The sequence below is a fragment of the Heptranchias perlo genome, chromosome 20 (genome assembly GCF_035084215.1).
Source record: "Heptranchias perlo isolate sHepPer1 chromosome 20, sHepPer1.hap1, whole genome shotgun sequence".
Classification (NCBI taxonomy): Eukaryota; Metazoa; Chordata; class Chondrichthyes; order Hexanchiformes; family Hexanchidae; genus Heptranchias; species Heptranchias perlo.
This window is the reverse complement of record NC_090344.1, coordinates 51,396,577-51,415,646: the sequence shown is the minus strand read 5'-3', so window position 1 is coordinate 51,415,646 and position 19,070 is coordinate 51,396,577. Positions and strand designations below refer to the sequence as shown.

The 19,070-nt window shown below is 50.4% G+C and overlaps 1 protein-coding gene across 1 annotated transcript in view; it reads right to left on the bottom strand.

The window, feature by feature from the left end:
* The window catches only part of LOC137335871 (metal transporter CNNM2-like), a 37,675-nt gene extending 23,584 nt beyond the window's left edge, over window positions 1-14,091 (bottom strand). The window contains exon 1 of the mRNA XM_068001369.1: window positions 12,717-14,091. Coding sequence (XP_067857470.1) covers window positions 12,717-14,091 — 1,375 coding nt within the window. The remainder of the gene's footprint in view (window positions 1-12,716) is intronic.
* Between the last annotated feature and the right edge of the window lie 4,979 nt (window positions 14,092-19,070).

Genomic DNA, 19,070 nt, shown 5'->3' with positions numbered 1-19,070 from the left:
GGGCCTTTGTTGAATCTTTATTTTCCCCCCTTAACTTGGGGGGGCTGAGATAAATTGTAGTGCCCCCGACTGCCATCCCAGCTGAGGTTAACTAATATAGGAACATTAGGAACAGGAGGAGGCCATTCAGCCCCTCAGGCATGCTCTGCCATTCAATGGCTGATCTGTATCTCAACTCCTTTTCCCCACCTTTGCTCCATATCCCTTGATACTCTTACCCAACAAAAATCTACCAATCTCGGTCTTGAAAGCACCAACTGACCCCCAGACTCAACAAATTTTTTTTGGTGGGGGGGGGGGGAAAAAAAAAAAAAAAGAGTTCCAGATTTCCACTCCCCTTTGTGTGAAGAAGTGCTTCCTGACATCACCCCTGAACAGCCCAGCTCTAATTTTAAGGTTATGCCCCCCTCATCCTTGATTTCCCCCAACAGAAGAAATTGTTTCTCCCCATCGAATCCTTGTAAACCCCTCAATCCCCTATACTCACGAGAATACAAGCCAAGTTTATACAACCTGGCCACTTAATTTAACCCTCTAAGCCCCAGTATCATTCTGGTGAATCTGCGCTGCATCCCCTCCAAGGCCAATATATCCTTCCTGGATATACTGTATCTCCAGATAGGGCCTAACAAGAACTCTACACAACTGAAGCATCAATTCCTCCCCTTTATATTCCAGCTCCCTTGAGATAAAGGCCAACATTCCATTAGCCTTTTTAATTGCTGTTTGTACCTGTATACTGGCTTTTAATGATTTCTGTACTTGGTCTCCCAAATCTATTTGTTCTTCTACAGTTCCTAGTTTCTCACCGTTTAAAAACTGAGACTTATCTTTCTGCGGTCCAACGTGGATGACCTCACATTTCCCACACTGAACTCCATTTGCCATAGTTTTGGCAACACAAACCCCTTCACGTCTTAAAGACCTTGATCAGGTCACCCCTCAGTCTTCTCAATTCTAGAGAAAAAAGAGCCCCAGCCTGTTCAATCTTTCCTGATAGTTATAACCTCTCAGTTCTGGTATCATCCTTATAAATCACCCTTGCACCTTCTCCAGTGCCTCTATATCCTTTCTATAATACGGAGACCAGAGCTGTGCACAATCTGGAATTGTCCTGCTGCGTGTTCTCTCGAGTTAAAGATCTCACCCACCCATGACTGAAATCCCAGCACTCTGGGAGTGGGTCGGGGTGGGGTATGGCAGTGTGTGATGTGGGAATGGCCAGATCAGGAGATGAGGAAAAAAAGCTTTACGAAAGGGGCACTGTTTTTGTGTGCGGTCGACTATTAATGTCGAAAAGCAGCTGGTATTTGATGTGCGTGAACACTGTGATTTAGGTTTTAAATTTAGTGCTGAGGTCCTATATTGAGCTGGCTTGTATCGAGTACACAAGCTGAAGTTTTATTTTGTGGTCCATGAATCAATCTAGTTTTGCTCTCATGATCCATGAGGTCATCTAACCCCTGAATTAATTGCAGCCTCCTGCTCCCCCTCAACTGCTCATACTGTTATAAAAAGTCAGTATTATAGTGTGGGCAAAACAAGCAGCATGTAATTGAGAGTTTGTTTAAAAAGTTACGTAGGAGTGAAACCATCTTGATTGGAAACCACGAGACTGTCGTCACTGCAGAATAACAATTCCGTAATGGGCAGGGCTGGACTGGGGCTATTTTAACTGTTGGGAAGAGAGATTAGAGAGTAGAGACTGTTCTCCTCAGAGCAGAGAAGGTTAAGGGGAGATTTAATTGTGCTGTTCAAAATTACGAGGAGTTTTGATAGAGAAAATAAGGAGAAATTTTTTCCACTGGTAGAAGAGTCAGTAACCAATGGGCCCAGATTTAAGTTAATTGGTAAAAGAACCAGGGGGGAGATGAGGACTTATTTTTTAAACAAAACAACTTGCATTTATATAGCGCCTTTAACATCCCAAGGCACTTCACAGGAGCGATTATCAAACAAAATTTCACTCCAAGCCACATAAGGAGATATTAGGACAGGCGACCAAAAGCTTGGTCAAAGAGGTAGATTTTAAGGAGCGTCTTAAAGGAGGAGAGAGAGGCGGAGAGGTTTAGGGAGGGAATTCCAGAGCTCAGGGCCTGGGCAGCTGAAGGCACGGCCTCTAATGGTGGAGCGATTAAAAGCAGGGATGCACAAAAGGCCAGAATTGGAGGAGTGTCGAGATCTCCGAGTGTTGTAGGGCTGGAGGAGGTTACAGAGAGAGAGGGAGGGAGGGAGGGGTGAGGTCATGGAGGGATTTGAAAACAAGGAAGAGAATTTTAAAATCAAGGCGTTCCTAGACCGGGAGTCAATGTGGGTCAACGAGCACAGGGGGTGATGGGTGAACGGGACTTGGTGTGAGTTAGGATACGGGGCAGAGTTTTGGATGAGCTCAAGTTTATGGAGGGTGGAAGATGGGAGGCCGGCCAGGAGAGGATTGGAATAGTCCAGTCTGGAGGTAACAAAGGCACGGATGAGGGTTTCAGCAGCAGAGGAGCTGAGGCGGGGCGGAGACGGGCGATGTTACGGAGGTGGAAGTAGGTGGTCTTGGTGATGGGGTGGATATGTGATCAGATGCTCACCTCAGGGTCAAATAGGACGCCAAGGTTGCGAACAGTCTGGTTCAGCCTCAGACAGTGGCCGGGGAGAGGGATGGAGTCGGTAGTTCGGGAACAGAGTTTGCAGCAGGGACCAAAGACAATGGCTTCGGTCTTCCCAATATTTAGTTGGAGGAAATTTTTGCTCAGACAAGCACTGTGACAAATGAGAGAGAGTGGAGGGGTCGAGGGAGGTGGTGGTGAGGTAGAGCTGGGTGTCGTCAGCATACCTGTGGAATCTGATGTTGTGTTTTCGGATGATGTCGCCAAGGGGCAGCATGTAGATGAGAAATAGGAGGGGCCAAGGATAGATCCTTGGGGGACTCCAGAGGTAACGGTGTGGGAGTGGGAAGAGAAGCCCATCAGGTGACTCTCCGGCTAGGACTGGATAGATAGGAACGGAACCAGGTGAGCTCAGTCCCACCCAGCTGGACGATGGAGGAGAGGTGTTGGAGGAGGAGGGTGTGGTCAACCATGTCAGAGGCTGCGGACAGGTCGAGAAGGATGAGGAGGGAGAGTTTACCATCGTCACGGTCACAGAGGATATCAGACACGTCAAGTTGTTCTGATCTGGAATGCGCTGCCTGAAAGGGCGGTGGAAGCAGATTCAATAATAACTTTCAAAAGGGAACTGGATAAATACTTGAAGGGAAAAAATTTGCAGGGCAATGGGGGAAGAGCAGGGGAGTGGGACTAATTGTATAGCTCTTTCAGAGAGCCAGCACAGGCACAATGGGCGCCCCATCACCGTGTGTGGAAATCACAGACACAGACTAGTGTCCCATCACCGTGTGTGGAAATCACAGACACGGACTAGTGTCCCATCACCGTGTGTGGAAATCACAGACACGGACTAGTGTCCCATCACCGTGTGTGGAAATCACAGACACGGACTAGTGTCCCATCACCGTGTGTGGAAATCACAGACACAGACTAGTGTCCCATCACCGTGTGTGGAAATCACAGACACGGACTAGTGTCCCATCACCGTGTGGGGGAATCACAGACACGGACTAGTGTCCCATCACCGTGTGTGGGAATCACAGACACGGACTAGTGTCCCATCACCGTGTGTGGAAATCACAGACACGGACTAGTGTCCCATCACCGTGTGTGGAAATCACAGACACGGACGAGTGTCCCATCACCGTGTGTGGAAATCACAGACACAGACTAGTGTCCCATCACCGTGTGTGGAAATCACAGACACGGACGAGTGTCCCATCACCGTGTGTGGAAATCACAGACACAGACTAGTGTCCCATCACCGTGTGTGGAAATCACAGACACAGACTAGTGTCCCATCACCGTGTGTGGAAATCACAGACACGGACGAGTGTCCCATCACCGTGTGTGGAAATCACAGACACGGACTAGTGTCCCATCACCGTGTGTGGAAATCACAGACACAGACTAGTGTCCCATCACCGTGTGTGGAAATCACAGACACGGACGAGTGTCCCATCACCGTGTGTGGAAATCACAGACACAGACTAGTGTCCCATCACCGTGTGTGGAAATCACAGACACGGACTAGTGTCCCATCACCGTGTGTGGAAATCACAGACACGGACGAGTGTCCCATCACCGTGTGGGGGAATCACAGACACGGACTAGTGTCCCATCACCGTGTGTGGAAATCACAGACACGGACGAGTGTCCCATCACCGTGTGTGGAAATCACAGTGTAGAAGGAGATTTACTCTGTACCTGCCCTGGGAGTGTTTGATGGGACAGTGTAGAGGGAGCTTTACTCTGTATCTAACCCGTGCTGTATCTGCCCTGGGAGTGTTTGATGGGACAGTGTAGAGGGAGCTTTACTCTGTATCTAACCCGTGCTGTATCTGCCCTGGGAGTGTTTAACACTGGGTTTAGGAATACAAAACAGACATTCTTTGTACCAACAAACATAAAAGTACACCCATGACAGAAACAAGTCAGAGTCACACCCAGTGAACGTGCCTCACAGAGCATGATTTAACACTGAGCCAGAAACCAGTGGGTTACAGAGAGGTGCAAAGTTGGGTCTATCAGCCGCTAAATTCTCGTCTGTGAGCTGAACCTAAGTCACCGCCTGAGGGGGAGTTCCTGTTGAAGTCGTGGTTACGTCAAAGTACCTGAGCAGCAGAGTGGGCAACAGCAGCTTTCAGAGACTGCACCCTTCTCCACACCGTTATCTGTACCAAGTTTCTCTGGACCGTCAACATTTATTTGCAGGATCTTGTGATCCCTGTCCTTATCCAGATCGGAAACTGAGAAACTCACTTGCACAGGAGGGTTAATCTGAAATACACCCAGTTCGAGTCCCACTCGAGACTAGAGCACATAATCCAGGCTGGCACTCCCAGTGCAGTACTGAGGGAGTGCTGCACTGTCAGAGGCCCCATCTTTCGGATGAGACCTTAAACCGAGGCCCTGTCCACCCTCTCAGGTGGATGTAAAAGATCCCACGGCCACTATTCAAAAGAGGGGAGTTCTCCCCAGTGTCCTGGGCCAATATTTATCCCTCAACCAACATCACAAACAGATTATCTGGTCCGTCAACATTTATTTGCAGGATCTTGTGATCCCTGTCCTTCTCCAGATCTGAAACTGAGAAACTCACTTGCACAGGAGGGTTAATCTTTGTGGGATCTTGCTGTGCGCAAATTGGCTGCTGCGTTTCCTACATTACATCAGTGATTACACTTCAAAAAGTACTTCATTGGCTGTAAGGCACTTTGGGGTGCCCTGGGGTTGTGGTAGGCGCTATAGAAATGTACGTGTTTTTCTTTTTTTAAAACTGCCTTATGAATATTCATGCTCGTGACCAAGGCGACAGCAACACGCAGTTACAGCTCAATAATCTTAAATAACAGGCCCCCAAGTGCTGTCACTGGACTGGGTCGTCCAATGGGCACCAATCTCTCACTCCACCACTGGTGTTTTTCAGTCCAAATGCACACAGTGTGAAAATTTCACACACCCACTGTCAACATTGTCCCAAAGCCCATTGACAGCAAGACATCCCGTTCACACGGATTGGACAATGGGAAGCTGTAGGCTGGGAAAATCCAAAAGGATCTGGGATCAGTGGGGGAGTCAGACACACAGCCCGTGGTGTCCTGCGCTTAGTGTTGACACGGATCCTGGAATGGGGCACCGATCTCCCAGGCACTTCTCCTTACAGCCGGGAGAACTGCGGCTTTTAAACTTCACACTCCCCGCAGGCACTGAGAGGCGCCGCTCGATTAAGAGTGACTGGAAGGTGAGGGGGAGTGAGAGGAGGAGCACGGAGGGGGTGCAAGGCTGGGAGAGGGTGACTACGGGGCAGGAGATTGGAATTCCGGGTGTGTGGGAGAGGGGGGTGTCAGGAGACTGAGATCCGATGGGGGTTAGAGGGATACAGGACTGGCAGTCGGGGAGGGGGTGACAGGGAACCAGGGTTGGAGGGATGGGGGGGGCAGGGCTCAGGAGAGAAAGGGAGACTGGCATATAGAGGTTGGGAGATGGCTTGGGGTTGGGGAGGGGTATCAGAGACTGGAAAATGGGAGTTGGGGGCAGAGAGGCAAACTATGGAATGGGGGTCAGGAGATTGGGGCTCGGGGCAGGGGGAGAGAGGGAAACTGAGGGTCGGGAGGATTGAGGCATGGATGGGGGTTGGGGGGGGGGAGTGGGTGAGAGGGAGAGGGAAGGATGGGATGGGCGTGGAGCCCAGCATTTTCTGCAGAGCAGGGAGCAGGAGCAACAACATGGTGATTGGGAGCGGTGACAAGAGAGGAGCAGCCAGTAATGGGGTGAGTGAAACCCGGGGACCTGACTGTGGGTAAATAGTGTGAGCTTGTTTCCACTGATGGACGAATGGGGAACAAGGGGACAGAGACGGACAATTCTCCCTACACTCAGGGAGCATCACAAGCTCGAATACATGGAGGAGACGCAGGAGGAGAGAGTCGGGGCTGGCAGTGGCCCACTGCGGTGTGATGAAGAGCACTCCTGTCCTTTCACGCTCCAACTGATCCTCCACTCCCCTCACTGTTGTTACGAAGGGAAATGGGCAGTCAATTTGTGCACAGTAAGATCCCACAAACAGCAAATCAGTTGATCTGACACCAGGAGAACTCCCCTGCTCTTCTTTGAATTGAGTCATGGAATCTTTCACAGCCTCCTCAGCCGCGAGACGGGGTTTAACGTCTCACCCGAAAGACGGCCCCTCCGACAGTGCAGCACTGCCGTACTGCGCTGGGCGTGTCAGCCTGGATTATGTGTCGAAGTCTCTGGAGTGGGGATCAAACCCACAAACTCCTGACTTAGAGGCAAGAGTGTGACTAACTGAGCCAAACTGACACTCAGCAACTCAAGCTGCAGTGCTCGAAAAATCTCGAAGAATCCGCCAGTGAGTCAGCACTTCAACAGCGGCAGGTGGCACTAGGACAGGAACAGAGGGGCCAAAGGGGCAGGATCCAGTTCAGCTGTGATTCCTCCACAGTCAAATAGCCTGCCAAGACTCTGCCCCAAACTGACGATGAATAGCAAATTTGGGCACGGTCGTGTTCAGGTGAAGGGGAGGAAAAGCAAGGACTCAGTGGCCAGGATTAGAGTGAGCGGGAAGTTCAGAAACACAAGCGGCATTCTGCACTTCCTGATCCACAGCCGTTCACAAAAGCCTCACGTGCTGTCACGGCTGCGAGGTTTCCAAGAAGAGAGTGACTGGGCCACCAATGGGTGATTACTGGTGACCGCTGCAGATTAAGAGGGCACGGGGTCATCCTTAGATCAGTAGGGCACTCAGCAGATTAAAAAAAAAAGAAAATTCAACAGAGCTGCCAGCTGCTAACTGGAATCGGATGCCAGGATAATGAATGGAACACTCACACACACACAGAGCTCAAATTCAGTCACCAGCACAGGCCCCTGCAACCAAAATATCACAGAAAACAACCCAGAGGGATAGAGAGTCAAAAAGCAGAGAAGTTATGTTAAACTTGTATGGAACCTTGGTTAGACCCCACCAAACCATGGGTGGGTGAGATCTTTAACCAGAGAGAACACCCAGCTGGACAATTCCAGATTGTGCACAGTTCAGGTCTCCGTATTACGGAAAGGATATAGAGGCACTGGGGAAGGCGCAAAAAAAGATTCACAAGGATGATGCCAGAACTGAGAGGTTATAACTATCAGGAAAGGCTGAACAGGGTGGGGCTCTTTTCTCTAGAAAAGAGAGAGCTGAGGGGTGACCTGATCGAGGTCTTTTAAATTATGACAGGGTTTGATAGGGTAAACATGGAGAAGATGTTTCCACTTGTGGGGGAGACCAGAACTAGGGGCCATAAATATAAGATAGTCACTAATAAATCCAATCGGGAATTCAGGAGAAACTTCTTTATCCAGAGAGTGGTGAGAATGTGGAACTCGCTCCCACAAGGAGTAGTCGAGGGGAATAGTATCGATGCATTTAAGGGGAAGCTCGATAAACACATGAGGGAGAAAGGAATAGAAGGATATGATGATAGGGTGAGATGAAGTAGGGAGGGAGGAGGCTCACGTGCAGCATAAACACCAGCACAGACCAGTTGGGCCGAATGGCCTGTTTCTGTGTTGTAAATTCTACGTAATGCCAAAAAAAATGTACCCAAGTCTACGCTCCCCCAGCACAAGACGTCAGATTACACAGTGGGGTAGGAGTAGTGGTGGTAAATCTCAGACGGTGGGGTGGGGATGGGGGAAGAGAGATGAGGGACCCCGGAAACCCTCGGAGACTCTGTGCCTGGAGGATCCGATGAGGATATTGGCTACATTGCCAGACACGAGCTTTAGCTTTCCAGCCGACACCCTACATTCACCCTAACCCTAACCCAGGCCCCGTCTGCCCTCTCAGGTGGACGCAAAAGATCCCACCGCACTGTTCAAAGAAGAGTAGGGGAGATCTCCCCGGTGCCCTGGCTGATATTTATTCCTCAACAAACATCACAAAAAGAGATGATCTGGTCATGATCTCATTGTTGTTTGTGGGATCTTGCTGTGTGCAAATTGGCTGCTGCATTTCCTACATTACAACAGTGACCACACTTCAAACATACTTCTTTGTTTGCAAACCGCTTTGGGACACTCTGAAGTTGTGAAAGGTGCTACAGAAATGCAAGTCTGCCTTTCTTTCCTGGCCGGCAAGGAACCTTCCACCCTCCCAGCCCGTGGCAAATTGCCAACCAACACTTTCAAGCCTCACTCAGAGGTGTTGCAAGAATTGCTGAGATTGTAAAGCAGGAAACAGCTCTGTCCAGCTATTGCCAACCGAAAACCAGCAAACAACGAGAGGGCTGGAAGGCGGGGTGTGTTCACCTGCTGAACTATTTGCATAAACACACGCAGAGTGCAACAACAGTGAGCTGTTTCAGCTTCCCACACCTCCCTCGTTAGTCAGGGAGATAAAATTCAAGATCAGGGACCCGGGTTAAAAATACACACTTTAAACTGCTCGATTACTGCAACTCCAATTGCTTTCTCCATTCACAACCCTAGTTTGGAGGGGCTCAAACCCCCTTAGTGTACTGCTGGCCATTTACCACAGTTCAAAGGAACGCAGCATGAAAATTCCCCTCTTGCTCAACGTTAACATTACAGACACCCCCGGTGGCTGCACTGATCTGCAATCAATGTGTGTTAGAAAGATTCCGACTGTGGGGAGGATTTTAAATTGCAGACTGACCACAAGGCAACTTCCTGATCTCAAGGGAAGCCACTTGGAGCCAGTGGGTGATGTTTGGGAGAAAAAGAGTTTGACACACAAAACGGCAGTGTGATGGAATGGACCAGAGACACACTGTAGAGGCTGGGTACACAGGGACGCTGCGATCAATACCCTCCCCTCTCTCTTCACCACACACACTGTAGAGTCTGGGTACACACGGACGCTGCGATCAATACCCTCCCCTCTCTCTTCACCACACACACTGTAGAGTCTGGGTACACAGGGACGCTGCGATCAATACCCTCCCCTCTCTCTTCACCACACACACTGTAGAGTCTGGGTACACAGGGACGCTGCGATCAATACCCTCCCCTCTCTCTTCACCACACACACTGTAGAGTCTGGGTACACACGGACGCTGCGATCAATAACCTCCCCTCTCTCTTCACCACACACACTGTCGAGTCTGGGTACACACGGACGCTGCGATCAATACCCTCCCCTCTCTCTTCACCACACACACACTGTCGAGTCTGGGTACACACGGACGCTGCGATCAATAACCTCCCCTCTCTCTTCACCACACACACTGTAGAGTCTGGGTACACACGGACGCTGCGATCAATACCCTCCCCTCTCTCTTCACCACACACACTGTAGAGTCTGGGTACACAGGGACGCTGCGATCAATAACCTCCCCTCTCTCTTCACCACACACACACTGTCGAGTCTGGGTACACAGGGACGCTGCGATCAATAACCTCCCCTCTCTCTTCACCAGAGACTGGAAAAAGAAATGGATGAAGAGAAATCGGAGAATGTGTTACATCAGACAGCGTTACACTGAGCAGTGCATGAATTATGCAGCTTCCTCAAGTCGACTCTGGCAGCAGCTCAGCTTTTAACCAGTCTGTTCTGTTCACTGAGCTGAGTCTTACTCCTTTCTTGCTTTTTGTCAACTTCCTCTTGGCCCCCAGTCTCAGTCACTCACACAGTACAGCCCCACAAGCGCTGGCCTCCCTCCGAGGCCTTGACCAAGTTCGAATTCCTTCACGGGCGGACCCAGGCAGCAACGGTTGGGAGGTTATTCGACTATGGACAGCATCACAGCCAAACTCGAGCCTCTCCTCATCCAATGAGAATGTGCTCACACATTCATTTTCCATCAGGGGTCAGGCACAGGAAGCTCCAGGTGACTTTCCCCTTCTCTCCACCGCCCCCACCCACCTATCCCAAGTCTGCGGGTGCTGCCCCCCTAATCTTCCCTCAATCCAGGTCTCTGAAGATTAGCTTCTCTAAATGGGAAACATGACAATAGACAATGCTCGCTCTGCTGTGAGAGGCCTTTGCATCATCCAAAACAATGGGAAATTCAGGACAGAATATAACCAAGAATCGGGTAGACCAACAGAGAGTCCCACACAGCGTGGTGTGTGTCAGGACCCCCCATACAACGGCAAAACTGCAGCTTGTGGAACCAGGCAATATGAGGAACTGAATCAATACAGTATACACCGCGCAGCTTGTGCTGATCAAGTGGGTTTCTATCTGAGCAACAACTTGATTTTATACAGCACCTTGAACATAGGAAAACGTCCCAAGGTGCTTCACGGGAGCGTTATCAGACAAAAAATTGACACCAAGTCAATGAAGGAGATATTAGGACAGATCACTAGAACTTGGTCAAACAGGTAGGTTTTAAGAGGGGGTCTTAAAAGGAGGAGGGGGGTAGAGAGGCGGAGAAGTTTAAGGAGGGAAATCCACAGCTTAGGGCCTCGACAGCTGATGGCTCGGCCGCCAACGGCGGGGCAAAGGAAGTCAGGGATGCACAGGAGGCCAGAATTGGAGGAACGCAGAGTTCTCGGAGGGCTGGAAGGAGTTAGGGACTGGTGAGGTCATGGAGGGATTTAAATATTAGGATGAGAATTTAAGCTGAGGGTAGAATAGAATGACAAGGTTGCGAACAGTCTGATTCAGCCTGAGACAGTGACAAGGAAAGGTGACGGAATTAGTGGCTAGAGAGCAAGGTTTGTGGCGGGGGGGCCCCCCCAAGGCAATGGTTTTGGTCTTCCCAATGTTTAACTGGAGGACACTGCGGCTCATCCAAGACAAACAGTCTGAAAACACAGAGGCATTGGAGGCGTCATCAGTATTGGGCCCCGCACTTTAGGAAAGATGTCAAGGCCGTGGAGAGGGTGCAGAGGAGATGTACCGGAATGGTACCCGGGATGGGGGACATATGTAATGTGGAGAGACTAGAAAAGCTGGGATTGTTCTCCTTCGAGCAGAGAAGGTTAAGGGGAGATTTGATAGAGATGTTCACAATCATGAGGGGTTTTGTTAGAGTAAATAAGGAGAAACTGTTTCCAGTGGCAGGAGGGTCGATAACCAGAGGACACAGATTTAAGGTAATTGACAAAACAACCAGGGGGGAGATGAGGAGAATTTTTTTTTTTTACACAGCAAGTTGTTCTGATCTGGAATGTGCTGCCTGAAGGGCGGTGCAAGCAGATTCAATAATAACTTTAAAAAGGGAATTAGATTAATACCTCAAAATTTGCAGGGCTCTGGGGAAAGCGCAGGGATTGGATAGAATCGTAGAAAGGTTACAGCATGGAAGAAGGCCATTCGGCCCATCGAGTCCATGCCGGCTCTATGCAAGGGCTAGCACGGGCACGATGGGCTGAAAGAATCATACAGTGCACAGGATGGCCAATCAAGAATCTGACGTTATATACTTGGAAGATGTTGCCGAGGGGCAGCAAGTAGATGAGAAATGGGACGGAGCCAAGGATAGATGATTGGGGGTCTCCACAGGTAAAGGTGCAGAACGAGAAGTAATTGCAGGAGATTGACAGGTAGGAGTGGAACCAACACAGGATGGAGAGTACAACCCTGCCCAATCTGATTCTTTAAAGTGGGGCACATCAGCTACAGCCACTATAAAGCCAATTCCTGAAGGTTCAGAAGAAAACCAAATTGAGACGGGCATCGATGCCTCAGTTTGTAATGAGAGCCAAGGGCTGCCCGTCAGTTCTGGATTCCTCCTTTTCCTTCTTTATCTCTCCCCTGCTATCCTGAAGGTGTTGATAAACTCAGAGTCACAGTCCACCGGTTGCAAGGCTCTCCGAATCTCTCGCTAGTGGTCAGCGCTCAGGTCAGAGCCCGAGTCTTGCCTGCAGACCCTGATCTGGTTCTCACCTTGCAGTTAGTTACACCTTTGGTCGACAGTGACCAAGCACAGCCCCAGCCAGAGACCCAGAAACCCGGCACGGACACGGGGATCAGAGAGAGCGAGCAGTAAACCTCTCCCAACAATGCCTGCACCACTCAAAACAAACAGTAGAACCGAACCATCGTTTATCATCACTGGAACATGCAAAAAAAAAATGCACCACAACAACCTAAAAATAAGTGATTAAGCCAAAAGTCAACGTGAGCATCAAAACTCCCACCTTGTTTGAACTCCTCCAGCATTGTATCCAATCTGGTGTCAAAGAAAACAAAATGCAAAGGGTGGCTATAGAACTTGGTGATGGTTTTCAGAGGGACACAGTCATCAGGGTCCACGAAAGCCAAATCCTTGACATAGAGGATGTCGACGATGTTGGATTTCTCCAGTTCGTAGACGGGGATCCTGGTGTACCCAGTCTCCATGATCTCGGACATGGTGCTGAAATCCAGGATCGCATCATTCCTCACCATGAAGCAGTCGTAGATCGGAGTCATGACATCCTCCACCGTTTTGCTCCTCAGCTCCAGAGCCCCCTGGACCATGTTCAGCTCATCCTTGTCCAGCCCGTTGTAGGGTCCCGTCACCTTCAGCATCTCCAGGATCTTCTCCCGGCTGTAGACCTTGCCGATCTCCTGGCCCAGGATGATGTCCAGCAGCTTGCTGATGGGGTAGGACAGGGGGAAGGTGAGCACCATGAAGAACTTGGTCAGGACGATGGTCTTGGCGCCCACCGCCAAGCCGTGCCTGGAGCACAGCGCCTGGGGCACGATCTCGCCCAGGATCACGATGCCGACGGTGGAGGCCACCACCGTCACCCAGCCGGAGCCCACCAGCTGGTCCAGGAGGACGGTGAGGGTGGTGTTGACCAGGACGTTGCCCAGCAGCAGGGAGCACAGCAGGTAGTTGCCCTGCCGGCGGATGGGCTCGATGCACTTGGCGTACCGCCGCTCGCTGTCGCTGCCGCAGTTCTGCACGATCCGCAGCTCGGTGGGGTCGAGGGCCATGAGCCCCAGGTTGAGGCCGCTGAACATGCCCGACAGGACGAGCAGGAGGACGGTGAGGATGATCTGCAGCCAGAGGGGCAGCAGCGGCTTCCCTTCCTCCAGCACCAGGATGCGGGTGTCGTTGCCCCGGTGGAGGAGCCAAGCCTGGCCGCTCCGGGTGCACAGGGCGAACAGCTTGGACCGCTCGTTCTTCCGCAGCGGCTTCACCTGCAGGGTGAGCACCCCCGAGGTGGAGCGGCTCACCTCCACCCGCCGGAGCACCTCGATGTCCTTGGAGCGGTGAGGGCACGGCTGCTCCCCGGCCCCGTCCCCGGCCTCCGTCCCGTTACCGCCGGCCTCCAGCTCGGCGAACGCCACCTGGCTCCACGTCTCCCGGTCGATGTTGGTGCCGAAGACCCGCAGCCTCACCGTCCTGTCCTCGGTCACCTGCAGCACGTCCGAGTCCTGGGCCTCGGCGGGAGGGCGGCCCTCCAGCCGCATGCCGTAGATGCCGGAGCCGGGTCCGGGTCCGGGTCCGGCCGCTGCCCGCCGGGCCCCCGAGTGGAGCAGCGCCATCAGGATGTAGCAGCAGCCGCGCACCAGCCTCGCCATGTTGTAACATTCGGCAACACCGCCGCGCCGACCAATAGGAACCGGACGCAGCTCCGGCCCCGCCCCGCTCCCGCCCACCCGGCCAATCAGCCGCCGACCCCCTCCTTCATTGGCCGACGCCGCCCGTCACTCAGGACGCCCATTGGCTGAAAGCGCCGCGGCCCGCACGCCCATTGGTTGCTCCTCCCTGCCATTCACAGCGCGGCCGCCACCCCCCGCCTCCCCTCCAATTGCAGCCCGCCTTTCTGCAAACCTTCAGTCCTATTGGTTTGCGCTCGCCGTCAATCAGAGGAAGGGCCCCTCCCCCCCCCGCGCCCGTGATCACTGACCGCGCTACGATTGGCTATTGGCCCCGTCGGGCCCCGCCCGCCGCGCTCTAACCAATCGGTGCCATTCTCTCAAGTTCTGATTGGCTGGATTCGCTGTCAATCAGAGCCCCGGCCGGGCGCCGCTGTCACTCACACCCAATGGGGGAAGTGGGCGGGTACCGCCTCTTAAAGGGCCAGTCCCACACTCGCGGTTATTGCGCCCGGTTGACCGATTGTCCCGGTCGCACCCGCGGAAAATCCTTCGCCTTTGATCCAAATCCCCGGCATTAAAATAACGCGGAACCAACCGGACCGCGCCGGCCCTCTGACATCACTGCAACACCGCATCGCCATTGGACAATGATGACATCATCCAGCTTTATTTTGTTCAATGAGCCAGATTTCATGGAATGCAAATTGGACCCATTAAAGGGACAGGGTCCAGTGTGGGTTCGACCCATTAAAGGGACAGGGTCCAGTGTGGGTTCGACCCATTAAGGGACAGGGTCCAGTGTGGGTTCGACCCATTAAAGGGACAGGGTCCAGTGTGGGTTCGACCCATTAAAGGGACAGGGTCCAGTGTGGGTTCGACCCATTAAAGGGACAGGGTCCAGTGTGGGTTCGACCCATTAAAGGGACAGGGTCCAGTGTGGGTTCGACCCATTAAAGGGACAGGGTCCAGTGTGGGTTCGACCCATTAAAGGGACAGGGTCCAGTGTGGGTTCGACCCATTAAGGGACAGGGTCCAGTGTGGGTTCGACCCATTAAAGGGACAGGGTCCAGTGTGGGTTCGACCCATTAAAGGGACAGGGTCCAGTGTGGGCTCGACCCATTAAAGGGAGAGGGTCAAGTGTGGGTTCGACCCATTAAAGGGAGAGGGTCCAGCGTGGGTTCGACCCATTAAAGGGAGAGGGTCCAGCGTGGGTTCGACCCATTAAAGGGAGAGGGTCCAGTGTGGGTTCGACCCATTGAAGGGAGAGGGTCCTGTGTGGGTTCGACCCATTAAAGGGAGAGGGTCCAGCGTGGGTTCGACCCATTAAAGGGAGAGGGTCAAGTGTGGGTTCGACCCATTAAAGGGAGAGGGTCCAGGGTCAAGTGTGGGTTCGACCCATTAAAGGGAGAGGGTCCAGTGTGGGTTCGACCCATTAAAGGGAGAGGGTCCAGTGGGGGTTCGACCCATTAAAGGGAGAGGGTCCAGTGTGGGTTCGACCCATTAAAGGGAGAGGGTCCAGTGTGGGTTCGACCCATTGAAGGGAGAGGGTCCAGCGTGGGTTTGACCCATTAAAGGGAGAGGGTCCAGGGTCAAGTGTGGATTCGACCCATTAAAGGGAGAGGGTCCAGTGTGGGTTCGACCCATTAAAGGGACAGGGTCCAGTGTGGGTTCGACCCATTAAAGGGAGAGGGTCCAGTGTGGGCTCGACCCATTAAAGGGAGAGGGTCCAGTGTGGGTTCGACCCATTAAAGGGACAGGGTCAAGTGTGGGTTCGACCCATTAAAGGGAGAGGGTCCAGTGTAGGTTCGACCCATTAAAGGGAGAGGGTCCAGTGTGGGTTTGCCAGTATTGTAATGAAGGAAGAATTGCAGCTCAACGGTTTGAAAGATCTGGTTTTATTCGTTTCTATTTAATTTTTGCAGCTTTCTAAAGATAAAAAGTCAGATTAATCAGTCCTGCTCTAAAACAGAATCTTCCTGTTCTTATGAAGGGTACACACCCAGAAAGTCAAAACCTGTATTCGCAACATTACCTCTTTCAGGTGCTGACGAACCTGTTATACCTTTCCAGCATTCTCTGGCTTTATTTCAGATTTACAAAAAAATAATTATCTTTGCAAAAGTGTATTAAGGAAAGAACGAACTTTCATTTCTATGGCACTTTTCACAACCTCAGGATGTCCCAAAGCGCTTTACAGCCAATGAAGTACTTTTTGAAGTGTGGTTACTGTTGTAATGTTGGAAATGCACAGCCAATTTGCACACAGCAAGATCCCACAAACAGCGATGAGATAAATGACCAGATAGTCTATTTTAATGATGTTGGCTGAGGGATAATTGCTGTCTAGCTGCACCAGCCACAGTGCAGGAATAAATAGATTTTTTAATGTTTTTAAAATACATAAAAATTGTGCAATGTGTTAGACACGGGCCTTTGACCTCCTCCATCTAATGGAAGAAAGTCTTTGCTGCTTGTTAGTTTTCAAAGGTCCTGTGTCAGACTAGTACTCTTCACCTGGTACTCGTCACCTGGTACTCTTCATGGATTCAGGCTGAGGCACATTATTTGGACAAAGCAGAGATAACCTAACCCTGCATTTAACACTTCAGTACCTGCCCTGGGAGTGCTCGATACCAACACTGGGTACCTAAAATGGAAAGTTTCCCTATCCCTGCGTGAACATCCATCATCTTAACAAGCACAAAGTTAGAAAGTAGAAAAAATAAATAAAATGTGACAACGAACTGTGGGCTACCTAAAAGAAATTCCTGCGATTTTTGAGGTGATTGGGTGGCCTAGAACATTCTGGAACAGACTTCCAGCTCTTAAACAATCCCACAGAATGGTGTCTTCTGCTAACAAGGCCCCTCACCTCTCCGATTTACTCTTGGAAACTTCTCCGAGCCAATGTAGTGTGGTAAAACACTGTTCAAGCATCACTGCCTAACATGGAATTGAGCTGTACAGATCAGGAAGGTCCCAGTTTTCATGCCTAGTCTGTGCTTTGTTCTGATAGCACCCAGGGATCATCGGCATCAGTATCCCTGGGCTGGGGGAGGGCAGGGGGGAATCAGCTCAAGTCTCAAGTCTTCTTTAAAACCGAAGATTCCCCTAGTCGGTCAGTTATAACAATATTTCTATTCTGTCGTGAATGGGGAACCCCAAGACCAAGGTTCAGATATGGAAGGTTAATCTTAGTTTTTTCACCCTCCATTACTGGAGAAAAGTTTTCAAAGTAACATTTTAAGATTCCTACCATTCAAAATAGACTCAGTACCCACGCACAACAAAATTAAGCTCTAACTGGGCGTTCATAAAACACTCTTACAACATCTTCAAAACTCTTCAACTCAATTAGTGCTTTCCGACTCACTGCCAGCCATTTATTACTTTTTCTGTAATTCTGTCTAAAAATATTTTGCCAGACAACTTTATTACAGTGCATCATACTGTCAGGTAGATAACATTTAAACTTAGAAACAAAATGCTTGTTCAAAGCAAAATGCCATGTTCCCCTTGGTTATTAAAAAAAGAATTGGAGGGAAAATGTTTCTAGACTACTGGAAAATTACTGAAGAACTGATACTGAAAAACTACAGATCTGAGCCACTGGGTCAGACTTTGTGCTGTCAGAATGGGAAAAAAAAATCACTACTTATTTTAGAAACTTTTCCCACTCAATGTGATGTTGGTTAAATTCAGTTTAAATTCACTTCCCAGTGTGGAACGAAGCCATAGATAACCAAGCAGGCCAATGGATAAATTCTCAGTCTGTGCTGACTTAGCTGATCTCAACCAAACGTTTACGATTGGCCTCAGTGTTCAAGCTAGGAAGGGAGGGGAAACATTACCCAAATGATCCCTGCATGTGGATGTTGGAGCAGAACAGAACTGGACTTATCTTTGATGCCCACTGTGGTCAAATAGCCCGCTGACACACACTGCCTAGGTTTACATATGAAGAATGGTCATTTGGATGAGGTACTGGAGGATGAATGGTCCCCATTAAACTCAACCCCAGCACGGTCTAACCTCCTCAGGAGAGAGAATTGGAAGAGGAACACCATTAGATTAAAGATTGGAGCTACAGAAACCTACCTTTGAAGATGATTTTAAATCCAAAGATATTTCAAGTTGTTTTCACTTGAATTCCAAGGTCCAAGTCACAACAGAATAGCTTTTGTTAACCAAAAACATCAAAGCTACTTCTTTGCTAAAATTAGCAAAGGGAGAGAAATAAAGCCTAATATTATTCAAAACTCAGGACTGGGGACAGTAGTTGCCGTGGTTCTGGTACCGGACTAACAACCCAGCAGTTGTGAGTTCAAATCCCACTATACCAAGTTGTGAAAACATGAAAGTTGACCAAGCAAGTTTGGTACCTGGTCTGACCACCTACCAACGCTCAGTTCAGGGAGATTCCCCAACGAACCTGCCCAAGGCATTAGGCAGCTAAACTGAACTGTGGGGATTGGTGAAAGCCTCCAGTGCTACTCTGGTTGAATTCCAGCTAACATCCAGAGACTGTGGAGATATCCAACACCGATCACCATTACAGCATCTGGAGCAAAGTTTCTACAATGGTCCCGTTGAGTAAAGGTACTGCCTGGCGTGGTACTGAGCCACACAGGCCAGGTTTAATTGCCAATATGTGTGCAAATCCCTCCATAGCCTCGCCTCTCCGTATCTGTGTAATCTCCTCCGACCCTACTCCGAGAACTCTGTGCCCCTCCAATTCTAGCCTCAGCTGGTGCACTAGTTATGGTGTTACTATTGGCCTCAGTGCCCCTGGATTAGGAGGGACAAGGCAGCGGTGGGATCTGATTCCATACCAGCTGGTAAGGCAATCCCAAGTAACCATGTCTTTGTACATTAAAGGTTACAACCCGTCTGTTAGACTCCAGCTGTAACTCATTCCTCTGGGAATTTATAGAATTATAGAATCATACAGCACAGAA